The sequence below is a fragment of the Porites lutea genome, chromosome 9, assembly GCF_958299795.1.
Source record: "Porites lutea chromosome 9, jaPorLute2.1, whole genome shotgun sequence".
NCBI lineage: Eukaryota > Metazoa > Cnidaria > Anthozoa > Scleractinia > Poritidae > Porites > Porites lutea.
In genome coordinates, this window is record NC_133209.1 from 15,992,357 (window position 1) to 16,014,557 (window position 22,201).

The 22,201-nt window shown below is 39.3% G+C and overlaps 2 protein-coding genes across 2 annotated transcripts; both read left to right on the forward strand.

The window, feature by feature from the left end:
- Positions 1-1,065: 1,065 nt before the first annotated feature.
- LOC140948934 (carbonic anhydrase 1-like) lies at positions 1,066-7,278 on the forward strand. The gene is made up of 7 exons (XM_073398196.1): positions 1,066-1,084; positions 1,496-1,546; positions 2,281-2,612; positions 3,256-3,351; positions 3,893-3,977; positions 4,617-4,798; positions 7,113-7,278. The coding sequence occupies exons 1-7, from the start codon at positions 1,066-1,068 to the stop codon at positions 7,245-7,247; spliced, it is 900 nt and encodes a 299-aa protein (XP_073254297.1). The 3' UTR covers positions 7,248-7,278.
- Positions 7,279-13,547: 6,269 nt separating this feature from the next.
- Positions 13,548-20,157, forward strand: LOC140947755 (thiol S-methyltransferase TMT1A-like). Its single transcript, XM_073396936.1, has 5 exons — positions 13,548-14,177; positions 14,845-14,852; positions 16,735-16,768; positions 18,897-19,136; positions 19,736-20,157. Exons 1-5 carry the CDS (start codon positions 13,607-13,609, stop codon positions 19,768-19,770), a joined length of 888 nt encoding a protein of 295 aa, XP_073253037.1. The 5' UTR covers positions 13,548-13,606; the 3' UTR covers positions 19,771-20,157.
- Positions 20,158-22,201: the final 2,044 nt, after the last annotated feature.

The following is a 22,201-nucleotide window of genomic DNA, read 5'->3' on the forward strand; positions in this document are numbered from 1 at the left end:
ATGGCAAAGAACTGTAAGCACTTATTCAAAATTAATTGATCAGGAACTTGTCAAGGTCTATTGTTTATTTTTTATTGTTTTGTTTGCCATAAATTGTACAAATAAAATAAAATATAATTATTTAAACTCTCATGGCGAGGAAGCCCAAGAGGTCCACATTCTTCAGTTCATTCACTTTAAACTAAAAAACTACACTAAACCCTAGTTACGTTTAACGGGTAGTTAGTTCTAAGTACACGTTGTTAACCATGAAAATAAAGCGAAGAAAACTAGTTCACATAACCATTAGCAGTAAAACTGATTTTCGTTAAGTTACATTTCGGATCAGGGTTACTGATTATATGACGACACCAGGGAATAAAACGAATACGACGAAAAGTATTTTATTTGCTCAATTTTTTTTTATGTAGAGTCTTTTGCAGTGAAATGTTCGAAAGTTTGTCCGCGAAATACAGCTGTAGTCATTCAGACTGTAGTGATTCAGCATTCACCGTTCTCTGACATGTCACTGCTCGGCAAAGAAAGGAGGTGACAGGTACTAAAATATAAGATATGTCGTACAGAGGCGATTTGAGGTGGCATAGAGTCTGAATCGATGTTATGCCAAATTGAGTGCACACTCTAAACAGTCGAACCTCTACCTCTAAAGGTCACCTCCCAAACAGCCATCTCTCTACAACAGCCACTTTCTTCTATTCTCAAGATGGCCGTTGAGGATGGTTTCAGCCGTTGGGATGGTTTCAGCGGCAAAAATCTACAGGGAATTGTGTTGGGAGGAGGGAGAGTGAAACTGTATTAGACAAGTTTAATAGATAGAACAATGTAAAGTAAAGTAAACTAGACTTAGCTGTCGACAAGCTTAAACGCTCATATGTAATAACTTTAATAGGTATTCAGTGTTTTTTAATCTGTCACTCAGATGCTAAGGAGTACACCCAGCTTTATGAATTTACTGGAAAAACAGACAAAGATTATATTTACGCACATTATATATTTAAAGATAAATACTGATTTGTATCTCGATTGCTCCCCTTTTGCTTTTCAGCTATTGTGATCATCTTGAAAATGGACGTTGTTTACACCAGTAAGTCCAAAATCTAATCAATTGTTTGGTGCAGGCACATTGTACACACCCAGTAGTCTATTGACACACCCTAAGCTAGTTTTAAAACCTCATACAACCTGAGAGGAAAGTTGTACAACCTGAGAAAGATATAAAGGCGCGCGAGAAAGAAATTTAAAAAAACATCTTTAACATGTTTATTTTTGTTTATTATAATTAAACTAGTTCGATTAGAAAAGGCTCGAAACAAACTGAGGTGATCGGGAGGTGCTACCAACACAACTTGAAAAAAAAAACTGTTGATTAGAATACTGCAACTTTAGAGTGACAATCGTTACTAAAATTAGATCATTATCATCTTCCGAGCTCAAAGCTTCCCATCAAACTCAATTTCATTCTTACTAACTTGCAAGTAAATATTTTATTTTTCAGTGGAACACGGCACCTCGTGGTCCTACGATCGTGGAATAGCAGGCGCAAAAGGTTAATAATCTTACCTAAAAAAAGAGGTTTAATATACACATAAATTCTTTTTAACACTTAACCTTAATGAGAGTTATACGGATACGCCCTTTTCCAAATTAGCACCCAAACCTTAGGTGAAACTGACAAATAAGTCCTTTCCTCTGCCCCTTGAAAAGACACTCGATTCCCACTTCACTTTGTTAAGGTTAAATCACGTATTAAAAGGAAGGCTTCTTCTTTCCGCACTCTTTCATGGCAATGCTTAACTCTTATACCTATTAAGCTATTAAATATTTAAATAAGGTTCGGTTGGTTCGTTGAGGAAAAAAATAACCGTTCCTCTTCGAAAAAGCACCTTCTCTTTTGGCAAAATATTCAATGACAAGGTCGACGATTTTCAAACGACCTCGTGGTTAATCTTCAGCCTCACTAAATTAAAGTCATATACAAAAGAGGCTGAAAAGGTTGTAAAAATCATGTTGTTAGTGTGACTTAGCTTAACGACGTTCTCTTAACGTTCCGTGAACATTCCGAATCATTTGTTACTTGGATCCGCCATTTGCATTTTCCAAAGGTTAATTGCATTTTTTGGGATATAACAGACCATATCCGCTTTTAAGAACCCGGTTACTTACAGAACTGGCGTAGACAGGTTGAGAGAGAAAAAAGGTCGAACGTGTCAACCAACACTTTTGATTACGATTGTTGCTATAAATATGACAAGCTTTAATCCTCAATTTTATTTTGTCCAGGTCCAGACGAGTGGGAAACCTTGAATGGCAACTGGTCTTGCAATGGGCGCAAGCAATCTCCAATTAACATCGTCACCGACCAGGTCATGCAGAAAGATCCGACAAATCCGCCAAATCTGCGCCTCACTGTGGCAGGCGGTAGACCAATCACCGGTGAGCTTAGAAACAATGGGTACGCGCCAACGTTTTACGTCGGAGAAGAACTGACGGTCAAACTGGCCGGCGGTCTTCTTCAAGAAAACTACTTCCTCAAGCAATTCCATTTCCACTTTGGTTGCAACGATTCGGTTGGGTCCGAACACACTATTGATGGTAACAACTATCCGCTAGAGGTAAATATCAAAATTTGAAGTGTTTTCTTTAATTAAAATTGGAATCACGTTAGTATTTTTGAACAATTGCGCGCTTACTTCTAAACTCCTGGCTTAGACGCACGATTAATCGACTACATGGAATCCAAACGCTGTATTAGTTATATCATAATCATTTGTTCTTTACCTGTGTTAATGAGTCTATCAGACGTTTTGGGAAAGGATTTGAATCGGATCGAAGACGATTTACCTTTCTGCCAGTTTCAAAAGTTCTTTTCTTTTCTTTTTTATTTTAAATCTTGTATGACGCGTCGTTAGTAGGATGCGAAAGTTACGCCTCAAGTTTCCACTGGTGCGAACCATTAACTCGATCTCCAAGGGAAAGAGGAAGGCCGTATTCCCAGGCCGTCTCAGTCAATTCACATAGGCGTATTCGAGGCGAAAAGGCGGGAAACTTCTTCGCCCGGACCACGTGACCCGAAACGCGTTGGACGCGCGCAATAGTGAGGCCTAGGAACTAGGCAAGAGGAGAGCTTTACCATACTGTCTAAAAAAGTTTATCTTAATGTTAGTGTAAACCTAACTAAAATCACAAACAAAAGTGGTAAAAAAGGTTGTGAAAACCATTCAATTTTTCCTTTCTTTTTCCTTTCTTTCTTTCTAGTTACACATGGTCTTTTGGGATAACACTAACTACGCAACTTTTGAACTGGCCGCTGAAGGAGAGGATGGACTGGCTGTGGTATCTGTCATGTACGAGGTGAGACATTGGTTTACCTGTTAAGAGTGTTATAACCAGGAATTAACGCAAAAATAGGGTCATTCGGTTAAAATAACCGGAAATGATCAGTCGAATTAATTAAAGTGAAAAAGTCTGGATTAACTAATCGCGGAAGTTTATTTTTCATTCAACAACGTTTAACGTTTAAGCTAATGGGGACCTAACTCAGATTCAGTCAGGCTATGTTGACCGAGAACTGAGTCTCAAGCAAAGAGCTGGGACATTAAAAATGACAAAATTGCAGGAGCGGCAAACAGATCCTTAGGGTGAAGAGAAAAAAGAAAAAACGAAAAAAAATACACCAAATTTTTAGACCAAGGTATTTGAGATTTCCTTTTTTCTAAGGTATTGTTCTCTACTCCTTTTGTGCTTGCCGGCTTTCGGGGCGCTTAAAATTGATCTCGACCCACACTGAGGCCATTGAATTGAACCTGACTCTTCGGGGACCGGAGAGTTAAGAGTTTTAGCCTGCTAATTTGAACTTTGTATTTCCTCGCTTGTTTGATTGATTGTTTCACAGCTGCCAATGGCAAATACTAGCACATCTAATCCAAACAATGCACTAGAAAAGATTTCTAAACTCCTCAACAACGTTGTTGATCAAGGTTAGTAATAAACATTATAGTTGCTCTCCTTACATAATAATCTTTTTTTCTAACGGAACTTTTTTGTAAGAACGTTGACGCTAAGAACTGGAAAAGCTAAGGGACATACTAAATTCTTAATCATGACGTTCCTCTCCCCTTATAACTTGTTATAAGGCTTTTCAAACAGTAGGGGAGGGGGGCAGCCGTTTTCCGTGAAACGTAGTGCTTAACCTAACTTCTACCTTACAATGCCCCTACTTTCATATGGAAGCAAACCTCCCTGACAGTACAACAAACAAACAAAACAACAACAAGCTTTACTTACATTTCACTTTTAGCATAATTATAGTTACAGAAGGTAGTTTTAGTCTAACGGTCAGATACATGCAATATAATATTTGTGAAACCAACAATACATTACAGGTAAGGAAATACCTAGCATCTAAATAAACCGTTAAACTCTAGCTATATATGGTAGTAATTAGATAGCCTGCGTAGCAGGCGCTTGGAAGTAGTGGGCACAAGAAAAAATTGGCGCGCGAGGAGAGACACCCCTCGCGTGTCTCCCTCGCGCGCGCCCTTTCTCGCGCCCTTGTCTCTACTTCCAAGTGCCTGCTACGCAGGCTAGTAATTAGAATACCGCTATCTTGAAAACAGACAGCAATTACGTGGTCACTCAGAGTGCAGCGATACATATAGAGGATTTGGCACCTCTTCTTGTTTCCCCGGATGTCGCTGACAGGTTTTTCAAATACAAGGGTTCTCTTACAACTCCCGGATGTTACGAATCTGTCACATGGTTTGTCATGAATAATCATCCACAAATATCGGAGTTAGAGGTAAGAGTAACCAGGCAACAGAGTGAGTAGTTTTATGGCGAGATGATTAATGGCTAAATTAATAGGCTGGGACTTATTCCAGCAGTAAATGGGCAAACAATAAAAAAGGTCTGCATTATTTCAGGACTTTGCTACTCGACTCCAAATTGAGCTGGGGGAAACGTAATTGCTGAAAAGAGTCTGCGTAGGGTTTCGCGCTCGACTACTTTAACCTTTTTTTAATCTTTTAAGCAAATTTTAAAATCAAAATCTGCTGAATAGTAGCACAATTCCTAACTCACAAACCAGTCAATTTTGCTTCGTTAATGGATAGTTTTATCATTGATCATTTTAAAAATCATTGATACCTTGATCTTAAATGCAAACCTGGCAAACAGAAACACCTTTCCGACTCCGAAAAGTGACCGGGACGTTCGAGAAACGGTCCCCAGGCCCGTCCGTACTAGAGTACTGTGCACTCGTACTCTATATAAGTGCTTCCTTACGGCGCATTTGAATGATGATCTATCAGGCCGCAACGAATTCAAAAACTTTCACTCTCAACTACATGTATATCTTCTCACGAAAAAATACTCATTTGCAACTTTGTAACTAAAGCAAACTCCTTGAGGAGTCTGATACTAACCACAATCGCCGGCATTTGTTGCCACCTTACTACTGGGGAAGCAGCGCCAGCCTTCATCGAGAACCGAAAACCGAGAACCGAGAATCTTCAGCCTTCATCGAGAACCGAGTCGTCGTACAAAGAGCGGCTGACTTTGCTAGACTTACTTCCACTTTCTCTAGATCGTGAACTTAAAGATTTGATCTTTTTTTATAGATGCCTTTACTGTAGTACCGATTTAGATGTTCGGAAATATGTATCTTTTGTTTCCCATGATCGTACAAGACTAAGTAACTCCTTTAATCTTCGCACCCCTTTTTGCAAAACATCAACTTTTCAGGCCTCCTACTTTAACCGTATAGTTAAACTATGGAACTATGTTTGTAAGCTAGCACCACCAACCAGTTTTTCCTCGCCTACTGCCTTTCAACTTTTTGTTCGCAATTTAATGAGCACTCACCTGTCGCGGGTATATGAAATCAATTACCCCTGCACGTGGATTCTAGTCCCTACGTGCCCATGCCACTCGTAATTTTTTTTTATTTTTGTACAAATGTTTGAGTATTCATTTTATTTTGTTTTAACCTAGATCTAGTCCCGTTGCACTTACCCCTTTTGGGTGTTTCCTTCTTTTTTTCTTTTCTTTTGTGCTGTATTATAAATTTATGTTATATATTACAAGAGGAGTACCCAATAAAGCTGTGGGAAAAAAAAGAAAAAAAAAAAAAGAAATCGTTCCAACTCTTCATTCTCGCAATATTTAATTAGTTTTGAGTCAGTATTTATTTCAGATCTTTAGGATATTTCCTTACATGTGATTCACTCAATTCAGCTTTTCCAGGGCTAAACAGGCTGCGATGTCGATCTGTCTCATTTTTTCTAGTCTCTTTCCTTATGTTTGGCTAAATCACCCCCGCTGTACAAGCTATACTGAAAAGGGTATATTTCGTGGTTATATAGAACTCCCTGACCGGGTATTTCATATATCAAACGAGAGAAGGATTGTTGCATTCGATATTCAGACACCGAGAATTTGGATATGAAAAAAGAATTAACACTATTCGATGTACGTACAAATCAAGTGTTTTATAAATAGGCTTTCAAGTATCTATGCCTTATTTCTGGAGAAATTCTAAGAGCTTGTTTAAACGCTCACAATATAATAGGGCGATAAGTACCGTAAAGTTCCGAAAGTACTCGAAAGTAGCGATAAGCGAACAGGAACTGAACACAAGTAACAAAGTGTTTGAAGAGTACAAACGACATTTTTTTTCCCGTTAAATGTGTGACTAGAAAGTTTCACGTTGTGGTCGTGCAAAACAGCGGCAAAGAAATGTTCAAAAAAGAGTGCTGCACGTGCAAATTTTGTTGTTGTTGTTGCTTATTAGACTATTGGGTTTTTTTGCAGTCCTCGTTGCCGTCGCCGTTTAGCATTGCTCGATTTTATTTTTTGTTTGAGTAAATCATTTAACGAGAGCTTCGCTTTTAGCCCTGGCTAAATCTATATATTAGTATGATTGACAGCAAACAAAAGTACCTTAACTCTGATCATGACTTGTCAGTCACTTTCATTCCTATTCAAAACTACAGCCGTCTTGATGATCATATTGCATTTATTCATTATGACATGAATCTCACTTTAAACCATTCACTAAACCACATTTTATCGTTCCATTCATATAATTAATTTATGGCCATTTTCTTGTACAGATTCAAGCATTCCGAAATTTGAAAAGCAACAAGGCGCATGCTCAGGGCACAAACAAAGGGCGCATGTGCAATAACTTTCGTAATGTCATGCCCCTCAATGGACGTCAAATCCATAGCAACATCGTGCTTTCATAACTGTCAACCGCTATAGTAGCGTAATAATAACAAGGTAAGCTTTTTGTTCATGATGACTGAATTCAATTCATACCAGCTATGAACGTTACGGTATTTGGGGGAAACTTAAGGCCGACGCTCTTTCAAAGGAGTGCTTATCGAAAAAAACAAAAGTTAAAAGCGCTAGGATCTAGGAATTAGTAATTATCATAGTAAAAGCATTTTTAATGCTTGCCGGTCTCGCTCATGAAACAATAGTCTGAGTTAAACTTAAAGTTATCCTAAAATGAAGATTGATTTTTATATACTCCTAGTTTCTCCTAGTTTAAAGTCCGCAAAAAAGAGGTCCTCCTCGCAGGGTGAATCTGTCTATACACGCGCCAACATCTCACGCGTAACACTATTACTACAAGCTCGCTAGTAGGCTATCTTTTACGAGCGCAAGTGAGCAATGCAGCAAACCGACGACCTGACTCGCAAAGCGCATTTGCAAAGACGAGTCGCTCGCGTCCCTGCTTCTGATTCCCATATCTGTAGAATCCTGGAGTGATCACCAACGCGAACTGCGGCGAGAAACTCTAAAGCTCCGTGTAAACGGACGCAAAATTGTTGGCCAACAACTCGTTGCGTTCGTTGTTACGTTCCGTTGCACACCCTGTTGTATGTTGTTGCGTATTGTTGGGAATTCTTGCGCAAAGTTTGAAACCAGTCAATCTTTTGAGCCAACAACTCCCAACATTTCTTTTGTTCCGTGATCGCCGAAGCGTAGCGCAACAATGTTGGATCCGTTTGTACAGCCCTTTCCAACATTGTTGTGGCCACGCAAGCGCTTTACACATGGTCTCCTTGGAAACAGCGAAGCAATAACTTCGCGTGATGGACCAACACGCGTGCATGATGGGCCAACAACGATGGGATGGAGTTGTTGCATCCGGTTGCAGACCACTGCCAACACACAACAACTCCTAACATTGTTGGCCCAACAATGTTGCACTTAGCTTAATGCGAAAGCCTACTCCTCGCAGGCTCCATTAGCCGGAAGATGCTTTCTATATGCTGCCAGCAGGAGCCCATAGGTACTTTTCATACTTGCGCAAATACCGCCGACTTCTTCCTTTTGGCGATTTGCTATGAAAGAACTGGAATGCATTTTATTTGCTGTTTTATTTGTAATGTAAAATTTAATAGATTGTTGAGAATCAAATTGAAAGCCAAATCATTGAAGGCAGGTTTTGTGTTGATGAGAGCTTTATTGATTTTAGCAGATTGTAGTAGCTGTAACTGAACTACACGTCAGAGACCCAAAGGCCAAGAATAAGCGAAGAGTTGTGCAAGATCTAACAAAAACCACCGTGGCTTTGGCGAACGCTGCAAAGTTGTTATTGAAAAAAGAAGATGATTTGTATGCAAATAAAATGTACCCGAAGATCAAATGAAACAATTACGTCATAGTTGTAGGACGGGTTTCTCCTTATGAGCTAGACGCAGCTTCAGACCGAGGTTCCGGGTTCCTCTTTATAATTGCGATGCTGTTCAAGTGCAGTCATATTGTACCACACTTTTTTTGTTCAAATAAGAACCTGTTAGTTTTATTAGCATAAAGTGCCAAAGAAAAATCCGAGATCCGTTTCTTCAGCCCGGGAAGGCAGCATTCCTTTGGGAAAATCCTTAATGGATTTCACACTCCAACTGTACCTACTGGTGATTCACTGTTTGTGTCACGTACAGGTTTCATAACATGAGCAAATATGGAGAACATAGGGGCAAAGTTGTCTACTATGTAGGAAAGATGAAGGAGACTATTTTTCCCGAAACTTCGTGTGCATATTAAGGACAACAACGACTCGCCACATGGTAAGTTCCATCGATTTTTATTTCCATTTCCTAGCAAATTTCCAGACCTAAACTTCGCCCCATATGTTCTCTATATTTACTCATGTTATGAAACCCGTACGTGACACACACAGTGAGCCTGGGTTACCTGTAACATACCCATACTTCGAGTGAGAGTCAGACTCATTACTGATCGATCTTTTTTTTAAAAAAAGAATGCTGTTTGGGGGTTAGGGTTAGGGTTAGGGGTAGTGTCTTTCCACTGTCGTGTAATTTTTACGTGACTGACGTAAATTTTACTCGTGTAAATAAGACCCTGTTTACACGGAGTGGGGGACCCCGGTCTAGTGGGGTAGGTTTCTTTTGTTTTGTGTCCGCCAGAGCGTGAAAACAAAAGAAACCAACCCCACTAGACCGGGGTCCCCCACTCCATGTAAACAGGCCCTTAAATAAAGGCAAGATATAAATTGTCGAGCTTGAACGTGAAGTTGAGCGATCGAGGTTCGAACTTTCACGTTTACGAGCGACCTTTCATACATTGCCTCTATTTTCTTTGCGAGTGAAAATTTTACGCACTAACCGACGTAAACAATTACGCGACAGTGTAAACCCGCCCTTAATCTGAAAACACACAACCCTTATCCCTAAAATTATCTCTACGCCGGTGTTGAAAATTTCCACCATCAAAGGCGAAACACAACATAAATCGAACATGTCATCCTAAGATATGTTCAACAGAACGAAGAGACTGTGTTGGGTAAGGTGTTTGTATCCACCTTTGAGCCTTCTTTATATGTCGATAGTTGAAAATACTTTTGAAAATCCTGGGGAGAACTTTATTGTAAAGCCGCTTTAAAAGAGTCAAAACTGTATACCCCAGTAAATGTGAAATCTTGACAAGATTTGTTTCCTTTACAGAAGCAAGTTTACACGACTTTACAATTAAGTCCGGTTTTTTTTTTCGCCAAAATACCAGGATTCTCTACTTAACAAATGGCAATCACCCAAGAACAAAGACTTTTATATTTTTCAAATCCCAAATGCCCCGTGGTGTATGTGGTCAGGTAAACAACTTTTGTTGTTGCTACATAGACACGTGCTGTAAGAAAATCCAATCAGAAATTTTCATATTTCGCTGTTGGCGAAAGGATATTTGATCACGAATGAGGAGGAGAGCTAAAACGCGCTCACAAGAAGCGGGATATCCGTCTTTCTCAGCGACCACACTACGAGTGAGAAAGTTAACCATGATTGGAGCAGTCACGAGGTAAATATCACTAGTTATTCGGCTGAAATTTGCATTCTCTGACGCGAGTCCAACATAAAATAAAGTTATTCCGTCGCTAAATGCTGTTGTTTTAAAGTAGACTAATTTGCAGGGTACTAGGAAATGATTTTAAAACCTCCCTTGGCTTTGGAGGTGGGAAAGCGCCCTGGGGACGAGGTTTGCTGATCCTCGGCTGTGTCACAAATTATGTGTGATACAACCAGTTCCATTTAGCTTTAATTCTTCACTCCCTTGAAAGTATATTTCCTCACATGTTCATATTTTAGAATTCTGTACTCTGTTCTACACTTACAGAATTCATAGACCCCAATTCGCGTAAAAATTTCGATGATCTACGCTCAATCTACACACTGGACAGTCTAGATTGAGCGTAGATCATCGAAATTTTTATTGATTGGATCAGCTCCACGACTCCGAACGACTACACAAGTCCAATACTCTGGTGCAAAATACAGTTTTTAGATCACGTGACGAGTTTTCCGGCCACAATGCAAAGACGCATTAATTTTCTCACAGGCTGCATTATCTCCAACTTCTTGTACTTGAGCTTTTCCACTTTGTATTCTAAAGTTCTTTATGGAGAACTGATACCATCTTCGTTTCTTAATAAATAAGCCCCCGGTCTCTATTAAGCCCCACCCACTCAAATGGGCTTGAAATAAATAATTTACGGTATCATGATCTCGGAAACACTGTTTACATTTCAAATTTAAGCCTTTTGTGCAGGAGTTGATCCATTCGATGATTTCGAGTAGGTTTCACGCAAGGGATCGTTCCCTTTTCTTCAGCAAGAAATTATAGCTCTACTTTTGTCTAATTTTACGCGTCACGACGGTCACATGTAGGCCGAAAAATAGCCTCCTCCCCTAGCTTCTGAGCACAGGCTAGCCGACAAAAAAACTTCTACGTAGTGTCCACGCTAAAATCCGGAAAGATCTCTGATTAAGCGTTTAATTCTCTACGTCCTTCTCTTTTATTTACAATAGCCACATGCAGAGAGCAGATGCACCATGCGCGCGCAACCGGTGCAGCAAACCAGTCGGTGGTCTTGCTTCACAAGCCTATTCCCGAGAGCCGAAATACAAGTAAACCAAGAGACTATAAAGGGGACAGAGAGGGCATCCCTCATATACACCCTATTCCATAGGTAATTCGTCTCGAGTTATTTTTAGAATCGGGATAAAGTTACCTCGCGCGTGGCGTTGATGTTTCGTGGAGGTTTCGCATGACCAAACGCCGTGCAAAACATGTCGGGCGAGAGGCAATGAAAGCGTAAAAAGATCGAGAGCATTCCTGAATATTGAAGCGAAATGAGTCGGCGCTCACCTGGGAAAAAGGAATCGCTGGACTCTTTGACAACCCGTGAAATCAGTTTAACTCGAAGTTGTCGTAACCTCAGTGCTTTAATAAAATGAGAAATTTCGCCGGTCTATTGAAACCGGTCGTTTGTACAATTTAGGGAGTTTAAGATCCAACGACGCGGACGACAACTAGAACGTCAAAAAAACAATAGGTTTAATTAGCAAAACAACAACTTTGCTCGTGCAACACACTTTTTTGTTCATTTCTTTCCCGTTTTTGCACGACTACGACGTGAAAATGCCTAATTTCGCGTTTTATGGAGGACGTAAATAAGCAACGACGAAATTTTATTTCTCTCTCTGAGCTTGAATATGGTCCCTTGAAATTCAGCTTTAGGAGGGTTCGCCTACAATTGACAAAGTAAGTGGGTAGGAATAATCGCTATAAAGACTGAAAAAATAAACATCAAACCAGAAATTGCTCTCTTCAAACTGTAAATTATAAATGATCCTGAGAGAATATTCAGTGTGTTAAGGATTTCCCTGCTCTACTGTTAGCTCTATACAAGAGAGGAAGGGCGATTCTTTTTTAATTTCGGTTTCGCTGACACAGCTTTCGCAGAAATCTCGCTGTAGTCGTTTTCGACGACAAAAGGAATAGCAAAATCGCTCTCCGCGTCTTCCCCATTTTGTTCTGCGTCATTTCGTGAAGGACGCGTGGCTCTCAGCGTGGGTCATCCACGCGGAACACATTCGCGTTATGTGATTGGCTGTTGTCTAATCCCCCTTGAGATCTGTGGTGTTAAAAATAACTCGAGACGAATTACCTATGGAATAGGGTGTATATGGGGGATGCCCTCTCTGTCCCCTTTATAGTCTCTTGAAGTAAACGTATAGAGCATTTTCAAATGACGTCACGACGGCCATATTGGTGTTCCAAAACAATAAAACGGCGGCCATGTTGGAGTACCAAGACAATCCTGTGGGAGCTGAACTCTTTTCTTATACAAACGCTCTCTTTTATTCCAATAACTTTGCATAGATGCTGGTCACGTGCACGTGAGTGAAAACCCTCTATATAAATGTGGTAAGCTGTCCACAAAGGCTGAAGTTTTCCCCGGGGAATCTATTCTGAGATTCATGACCCGGAAATTACTTGCGTCATGGCATTAGCATTACAACCAATTAGAGGCTTTTCCCCACATTCCGAGGAAATGGGAAAACGATTAAAGATGGCGATTCACAGAGACGTCGTCTCTCTCCCCGATTTTTTCTGAGGAGAGGGGAGAGTCTGTACACAGGCTAACACGAGACTTCGCGACGGATTTACGAGACACTTTTAAAATATCGCTTTGTTGGCCATATGTTCTTCCAAGAGATCATAATAGGGCCGGTCCCATTATGGCTCTTTGTTATTCAAATGCCGCGAAATGAGTTAAAGTATGGCTTTTACCGTCAAACGGCCCTTCTTATATTGTCCCCGAATATATTTCTGAATTCTTGATGAATCCAGCTTCAAACAGCGTCTATCAGCAGAAATATCATGGGCAAAGAAGTTAAACACTTGGCGTGCTGGCACAATAGGTAAAGCGTTGACCTGTCGCGTGAATGGTCCGGGGCTCTTTATTTTTTGGTCGTTTTGATCTTTTTTTCTTTCTCTTTTATATATACTTGTTTTACCTAATAGCTGGTTTCAATTTATTCATATTGCTTCCCCTCATCACAGCTTCGAGAGGGTGTTGCGATAAACGTATTTCTAGTACAGGTTTAACAGACAGTGGTAAAAAAAAAAAAAAAGAAAAGAAAAAAACAGACAAACAAAAGTTGTCAAATCGTCCAGAGGGATGAGTACGACTTGGAAAACGAGAAGACCCTGGGGACAGGTTGGCATTGATACCACTTCCGTCACGTTGACCGTCACGTAGCTGTCACGTTTTACGTGGTACCATGCACGATCAATGCGCGCACCACTACGCTCGCATTCTGCGTTGCACGTCAAAATGGTGTCGGAATATTTGTCAGCTTTCTTGTCCACTGTTTTCTCTATCCCATCATTAGTAATAATATTTCTCGTGATGGTCGTACGGATTGCAGTATCAACAGATTGGTACAAGAAGTTTTTCGCCAAAATGGAGTCCAACAGCGCACAGCTGGTGAAAGGAATCATGGCGCCTCTGAAACAAAAGATTTTTGTTGAACTTGGCCATCATTTGAAAGAAGTGGAAGGCGATGTTTTGGAAATCGGGATCGGTGCGGGAGAGAACTTCGATGTTTATCCTGAAGGAACATCCCTCATAGCTGTTGATTCAAACCCACACGTTGTGGAACTTCTTACGGAAAACTTGAAGAAAGCAGGCGAGAGAGTTCACTTGAAGAAGTTTGTGCTAGCCTCAGTAGAGGATATGAGCTGTTCATTAGGAAAACCGGGCGTGGAGGACAACTCCGTAGCTGCTGTTGTTTGTACGATGGTACTGTGTTCTCTTACTGACGATCAAACGACGAAAACACTTGCAGAAGTGAAAAGGGGCCGTTAACAAAACCCGGATCGGATTGCTCGGATCGGATCGGATTGTGGATCGGATCGGACTCCGGATCGGATCGGATCGGATCGGACTGACAATTCGCCTTAAATTCCCGCCAAAATGGTCACGTGACATCCCCCGGAATGAAGATGGCGGAGAGAAGAGTATGTATACAATCTTCTGTAACTAATTTAGTGTTTCTTTTCTTTTTTTTTATTGTAAAGTGATCTCGTTATTTTCTGAGCCTACTTGAACGGAGGTGACATTTAAGATGTCATTCGCTTATTGACAACAAGTCGTCGCTATCGTACCTTGCTTATTACCGCGATTTTCTTAATCGTCTCCTCTGAAAAGAAGCATTCAATCCAAGCTCAGTGAGAAAGAAGACCAATTCAGAAGAGAGTGGAGATGAAAAGAAAAACAAAATCATTGCAATGAGAGATACGTACATCTCTGTCCGCCATCTTGGATTCGGGAGACGTCATGTGACCAAGCCTCTTTTTGGAATTGTAATCGTATGAAGTTATGCAACAGAAAATTTCCCAGTGCAGTTCAGTTGAAAATAATTCTTTGCGATGATTTTAAAGCTGATGGTGAATTTTAAGCCTGGTGATACATGAGAAACTATTTTTTTGGTATTAGTGACACAGGCGGCTCGGAAGAAAAAATCCGAGTCGAACCGGTTAGACTCACGTTGTGAGAACTCGGCTTTCTTATTCCGAGCCACCTGTGTCATTGTTAAAGCAGCTTTTGTCAAAATAATTCTTCTGCACCAAAAGCGAAGACACTAGTCCGATCCGTAATCCGATCCGATCCGATCCGGAGTCCGATCCGATCCGATCCGATCCAAGCAATCCGATCCGGGTTTTGTTAACGGCCGTGAAAAGGGTCTTGATGCCCGTAAGTTCAATAATCGCTCTTGCGTCCCCACCCCCTCCCCCAAGGGGGATCCCTCAACGAAGTTTGATACGGGGAGGCTCTTGTCCTGTGGTCTAAACCCTTACCATTTTAATACACCATTTTGGACCGAAGAGGTACTCCTTCCGTATAGAGTGTTTTCACTGTCACGCAATGAAAACATAACTTTAAGCCGTTAATGTATCGCTCAAATCAAAGCTTCAACATCCCCCCCGGGCATTTGACTTTTTCGAAAATTATTGTTTAGATTCCCCCCTACCCGGGCCAAAATACCATTCAAATGCCCCACACTAGGGTCCATTCATGTGATCAAATGCCCCCACCCTGGGGACATTTCAAAGGCACATAAATGACAGAAGGACGGCAGAAACGCCTTCAGTTGTTGAAAAAAAATCTTTATTTATAAATACAGCAAATAATTCACATTCACTGTAACAAAAACTGAGAAACACTGTTGGCGTATTTACTACGAACAAACGTCTCATGCAAAGTGGCAGAAATCGCTGCTACAAGGTTTTTAATACTGAATGCTCAGCCTTTCGTCGTGTGTCATGCAACATACAAAGCATTCCATAAAAAAAATAACATTTATTGAGATTAAGTACTACATCATGACCCTTCACTGACGTGCATCATCGCTCACCTTATTAATTAACATACATTCGGCATGTGGAAGTAATTGACCTCTATTGAGCTTTTAATTGAATCGCCGGTATAGGTATATTTGTATTTCATTGTAAACACAACTTAATACATTCATATATTCAAAGCCTGAATCCAAGCCCTTTCCTCGTAACCAATTGGCCACAAAGGCATAATCTTTTCCATGAAAATCCTCTAACACCCCGTCCTAATGATAGCTTGCCACGCTAGAGATTTCACATGAAATCGAGGGTGCAGTTCAAATTCCCCACCCCTAACGCATGGGGATCAAATTCCCCACCCCCTGGAAGACTCTGATAATCAAATTCCCTCCTCCCCGGGATGGTAAAGGTGTCAAATGCCTGGGGTATGCCCGGGGGGGGGGGGATGTTGAAGCTTTGATTTGACCGATACATAACAAAAGAACCCAAGAGGGTGATTGGAGAAATGTTACAGGAGACTCATAAATATACAACATATATCTAAGTGAGTCTCATAATTCTCTAAGTCTCTTTTCTTTGCACATGTACAGCTTGCATTGATTTTGATTATATTACCATCAGAACGTTTTAATACTGGTAGATAGGTAAGTATTTTATTTATCCATTTTACACTGATGAGTACAAGACTCGTTTAAATATGAACATGCTGAATTACCACAAATTCAGTACATATCAAAACGGAAAAAATAAAATAAAATGAATAAATAAATAAAATAAAATAAAAATTATACAAAGATATAAAAAATAAAAAAAATATGAAAATCAATAATACTAAGAGGAAATCTAGCTATATAGAATCCAAACTATGTACAAAAGTTATAATTACACTCCACTCCGAGAGTAGAGTTGGGCCTTATGAGCATTTAAAGTCACTGAATTCAGCGCAATTAAGTGCTAAAACTTTGCCACAAAATGTCAGATACATAAATGTATAATTAAGTATTTTTATCTGTTGGATATATCTTGAATTGACTCTGAGACTGTTTATTTTATGTCTTTCAGGGCGGGAGATTTTTTTTTCTAGAGCATGTAGCAGGTTGGTACATACAATTTCACTATGTTATTTTTAAGAGCCTTTCACTCCCTCACAAAAATGTTTTACATTGAAATAAGGGTGCGCTTTACTTTGTGGAGTATCCATGAAATTCATTCTTCATCATTTGATTATCAACAACTTTGCCTTTAGGTACAAATACATGTATTTATCAAAATCTTCATCATGTTCATCATTGCCTTGGTCTATTTTATATGCACCATCAATAAACTCAACCCTAGCTGTCACTGAGCTTAATAATAATAATAATAATACAGCCTTTATTTAAAGAGGGTAGCACTTAATAGCCAAAGGCTAATAAACTTGTGGCCCTCATTAAGCTTAAGCGAAAGTTCTGCCAAAAGGTTTCATACCAAAGGGTTTCATCCACAGACTCAGTATATGAAGTAACAGCTAACTAAGAATACATGTGCTCAAATAAATAGTACCATGTGCAAGTTACTCCTGAAGAGGTTTCATTAGAATGGCAAGACCATACCCTTGTGAAATAACTCTTGAAATTCCTGGGAATTCCCAGTTTAAAACTTGTGGTTCCTAATTCCTAGAAATTCCCAGAAATTGTCCAAGTTCAAATGAGAGTGGACTTGGAATTTCTAGGCATTCTACAAGGCTGGTAAAAGCAATTATGAAGTTTACAGGTTTAACATCAGCTACACAATAGTCCTCTTTAGCTTGTATATTTTGTTTACCCAATAGAGGTCCCAGGGGAATTTGACCCTTTGTCATGCAAATGCACGTGCGTGCATATGCTAATATATGCACATGAGTAAGACGGAATTTGGAAGAAATCGGTCCCCGAGAGTATTATCACATGACCTGTATTGGGAAAACAAAACGTACAAGCTAAAGAGGTCTATTGCCAGAAAGTATGTTTAAGCAAATTTAATGATTAATGTTCAACAGAGGAAAGCATGAGAATTACATTTAAAGCACTGTATGAAAATTAATGTTCACTGTTTATTGTACTTGTATATGTGGAAAAAAATAGATAATAAAAGAAATAAAATCGTTATCTTTGAATTTGTTCTTGGTTCACCAGTTATGTGAACCACACTGTTGTCATCACATATTTCAGATATTTCGGCGTTTCATCGAATATTATGGTACTTTGATATTTTAAAAAAGCTGCAGAGTCCTAGCTTTATGGTTTTGTAAAAAGCCGCTCGCTTACTTCAGCGGGGGGGGGGGGGGGGGGTACTCCCTTATATGGCCTATGCGTGGATGTGCCACTGGACAGGGTATGGTTTTCATCCTCTCTGTCCTAAACAGAGTATATAATTTCGCGCAAGTCTGTCCTAAACAGTGTGCATGGTTTTTGCGAGTCTGTTCTAGTAATAAAATTGAGGGAGTTGTCCTAAACAGGGTACTAAAATTGAGGATGTCTTCCTAAACAGGCTACGTATTTTAGGAATTTTTTGTCAGGGTTCCAAGCCCTCAGCAGCTCACCCATACCCAAATATTGGTCGAGTACCCCCTCCCCCGGACTAAAACACTTGTACTTGTAGTAGACATGGCGTTTAAACATACATTTTCACAATATAATCTGCCTGAATCAGTATTCATGTTGGATTCCATCAACCATTTGCAACAACGACCACAGTTACGTCTGCAGTAAACAATCAAAGTGGCCGTGAGCCACAAAACTCGGGAAAAAGTCGTTCTGTTGTTTTCTACGAACGTCATAGATCACGTTTCATCTTTTACATGTTACAGATCATGCCTGTTGAATAAAAGGAGATATAAAATCGAATAAGCTCGAATACATACATGTGATTTATATCAGAATCACTAAAAATTTAGTATTACTTATGAATGATACTGTAGTGACATTGCTCTTTAGCATGAAAACTTCGGTTGATAAGTACGCTAATGCGGAAAACTTCCCTGAAAAATGAAACGGTAGATCTATCATGCACGCAACCGAAATTAGTGATGATGTCTTGACGATATGTCATCATTAACAAATGCATTGTTTCTTTGCCTCCATATATGGAAAATGGCTATTACTTGTATTGTCTGTATTAACCACCAAACATTTATCATAATCGGGGTCCGAGTAGGAGTTATTTGTTTTTAGTTGTATTTTATCTCAACTGATTTATTTCAATAGGGAAACCTTGGACTCTCCAATATTTTGTTCAGCATCTTCTAACAAAGCTGCTGATATATCCCACGCTCTTTAATGGTTGTCGCTGTAACAAGGAAACGCTAGCCAGTATAAAACAAGCCGGCTTCAAGACAGTGCAGGCCGAAAAGGGATGGTTACAGTGGTCATCAGAAGCAATTTCTAAGCCTTTGAATCCGTTTACTTTCTTGTTAGTGAGAAGCGCATTCGCTATTGTTAACTCAGGTATTGCTGGTTTTGCTGAAAAGTGACTAGTGGTCGAAACTCGTGCCCAGGTTTAGGAAAGTAAAAAAGTCAACGGACTATATAATTATGTATGATATATTCAGAAAGTGTTATTTCTTTTGTCTTTATATTTAAAAATGTAAAGAAGCATGAGCCTGAAAGAAGTTAAATGTAAAATATAAAGAGATATAAAGAATAATTTATATCGAGAAAAGCAAATGGAAAAGATATATTGTATTTCTCTGTATAGTGAGAAAAGAAAATAATTAAAAACTCTTTTGTCAAAACATTTTTCCGTAAAACTATGATCGGCTTCTGACTCAGCCTGGTAGAAAATCAAAGTGGCCGTGAGCCACAAAACTCGGAAAAAATTGATTATCTGTTTGTTGATATGGCCCATGGACAGTGTAAGAGTTATATTCACGGCACTGTCTGTAATTTGCCCATCCTGTCACTAGTCAGGCAGCTACCATCACTTTTCGATATCATATATCTAATCGCTTCAAGTTTTGCCTTCAAACGCGAGGCCTCTGCCTTACATAGGCCATTTTGTTTAAGTGGCTTTAATTGTTATATATCTGGAAATTTTTTCCCAACAGCACGCGCCCTCATTGGTTACTTCAAGGTCACATGACATCTTACTATCAAACTGTTTCCCGCCAAAATCTCTCAACAAATCTATGACGTCAGAGAATGACAGTGCACTGTTACCCGTTTCTGTTACCCGCGAGTCTTGACCGACGTCCGTCTTTACAGCAAGGTTTAATGAATTTCCTGAGCTTCAAAATTTCCAGCTGTATAACAAAACACTTAAAATACTGGTCCCTCGGGAAACAATTAATTTTGTTTCCTGAGAATCTCCATGTTTCCCGTGGCGGAGCCCGCGGGAAATATTGACTGGATTCGAGGGAAACAAATCAACAGATCATAATCCTATTATGATCTCTTGACAAAATTAACTGTTTCCCTCGGGACCAGTCATTAAGTGTTTAAAATTGTCAAGTAATAGGTATTGAGTTGATATCATTACCGAAGGGTAAATTTAAAAACTGTTGTAGCATCAATCCATTAAAGTGAAGTCCTAATAATATTGAAAAGCGTTGTAAGCTACCTTCAGTTAAATAAAATTAATGAAAAACGTAACCCGCCTATACATTTTCTGCGGTAGAAATTGGTCTTTGAGAAATGCAGCCATGAAAATTAAGAGAGATCGAATGATTTATGACTAGAATTAAATTAATTATGAATAGAATTTACTTCACTGAGGAAAAATTGCATGTTTTGGGTATCGTAAGCAAAGGAAATTTTCGATAAGAAAAAGAGACTTGTCAGAGGCAAAGGAAGATGGGTGTTGTAAAGGCTGCTATTTGTGCAATAGTTAGTTTTGATTAGTTTGTGCAATAGTTAGTTTTAGTATTTATGTCATATTTTTTAATGTCACCAGGCAATATCTTATTTTAATGTTTATGTTGTAGATGTAATATTCAAATAGGGTATATTTTTAATATAGTGTCTCCGATTAGTGTGTAAACGCTAGAACGACTGACACTTTAATAACGTTACTGCTACTGTACTGCTACTACTTCATTCTCAGCTATTGACTCATTGCCTTCCAGAAACCCCACAGGTATAAAATTCTTTCCACGCCTTTATTCAGAAACTACCATACATTCGGTTATTACCGAACTTCTCAAGAGCACATACCATAACACTTTTTTTGTGCGAAAGGGAAGGAATATCTCCTCCTCGCTAAACGATGGTACAGTTGAAGTAAAAGCAAGTGAAGATACCTTATGTCCTGGAACATAGCTCTTTTTGTGTTTTTTCCTCAAGCACTTAACAGTCTCCGAAAGACAGACACCTTTGGCCGGACCGTTACCAAGTGTCCATCTTCATATAGAGATATCAAATCACGGGAGCAACGAAAGCACCAACTTTAGGCGTCCGTTTTACCCAGGAGTCCATCTTGTAGTAGCGCTATCCATCGGATAAATCACTATCCAGCGGATAAGTATTAGGGAAACCGATTAAGCTATCCGCTTTATAGTGATTTATGCGGTGGATAGCGCTATCCAACGTTTGAATAACCGAAGCCTGAATTACAACTGCCATTTAAAAGCTTCCTTAAGACTGCAACAATCCCGCAGAAAATTAAAGTTAATTGTTTTTTAACTGAAAGTTGGTAATATTCCTCATTACTAACTATGTGCTTTTTTAATGGTTAAAAAACCTGAAAATAAAAGGAGGCCGACCAAGGATCGACCGAGGCCAAAGTGACCTTACCAGTCAAACAAAATGTGATATGAAATCAACTATCATTCAAAATTGAAGAAAAGAAACCCACAACTACGAATAAGCGTGGTGTTTCTCAGAATAAATAAACTTTGGTTTTAGCTTAAATTTTGAGAGCGTGGCGTTTTTAAAAAAATTTAATCAAAAAGTTTCGATTTTAAAAAAAACAAACGTATATTACCTTGACATCAGTAAGATTTAATTTGGAGGCACTTTAAGTATGTCATATAAAATCACTTAATGTCAAGTTCAAAGAAACAACACAACTTTCTTTAATTTACTAGATATGAGATGCGACAGTAACAGTCCGCCATCTCCTAATAGTAAAGTAATTAAAGTGCTTATTTGGTCTTAAAGTAAATAATCCTAAGTACTCAAGTAGTTATTTGGTTTACTTATCCTAAGTTCTTATTTGGTCAGTATTTTTATATCACCGCTGTTGAGTTTCTTCTTTCAAAATATGTAACACTGATTGGGGATGTAGCGGCGTCGCTACATTTCTGCTAAATTATAGAAGCTGACTTGTTTCTGCGACTGTCTTTACCGTTGCTGCTTCTCCTAGTCGAGAGCGGACCTTTTGAATTAATAACATTAATGGTATTTCAGGTCACAAGAGGACTCAAAACAAGGTCCAGATGCATCGATTTGACAATGAACTAACAAAGATTTATTAAAATATGAGCGGCTTATGGCCTAATCCAGGGACGTTTTTTTTTCCCTTTTGTGTTTTAAGACTTAAATATTCAAGGCTGCAAAGACGACTTGACTTGTCC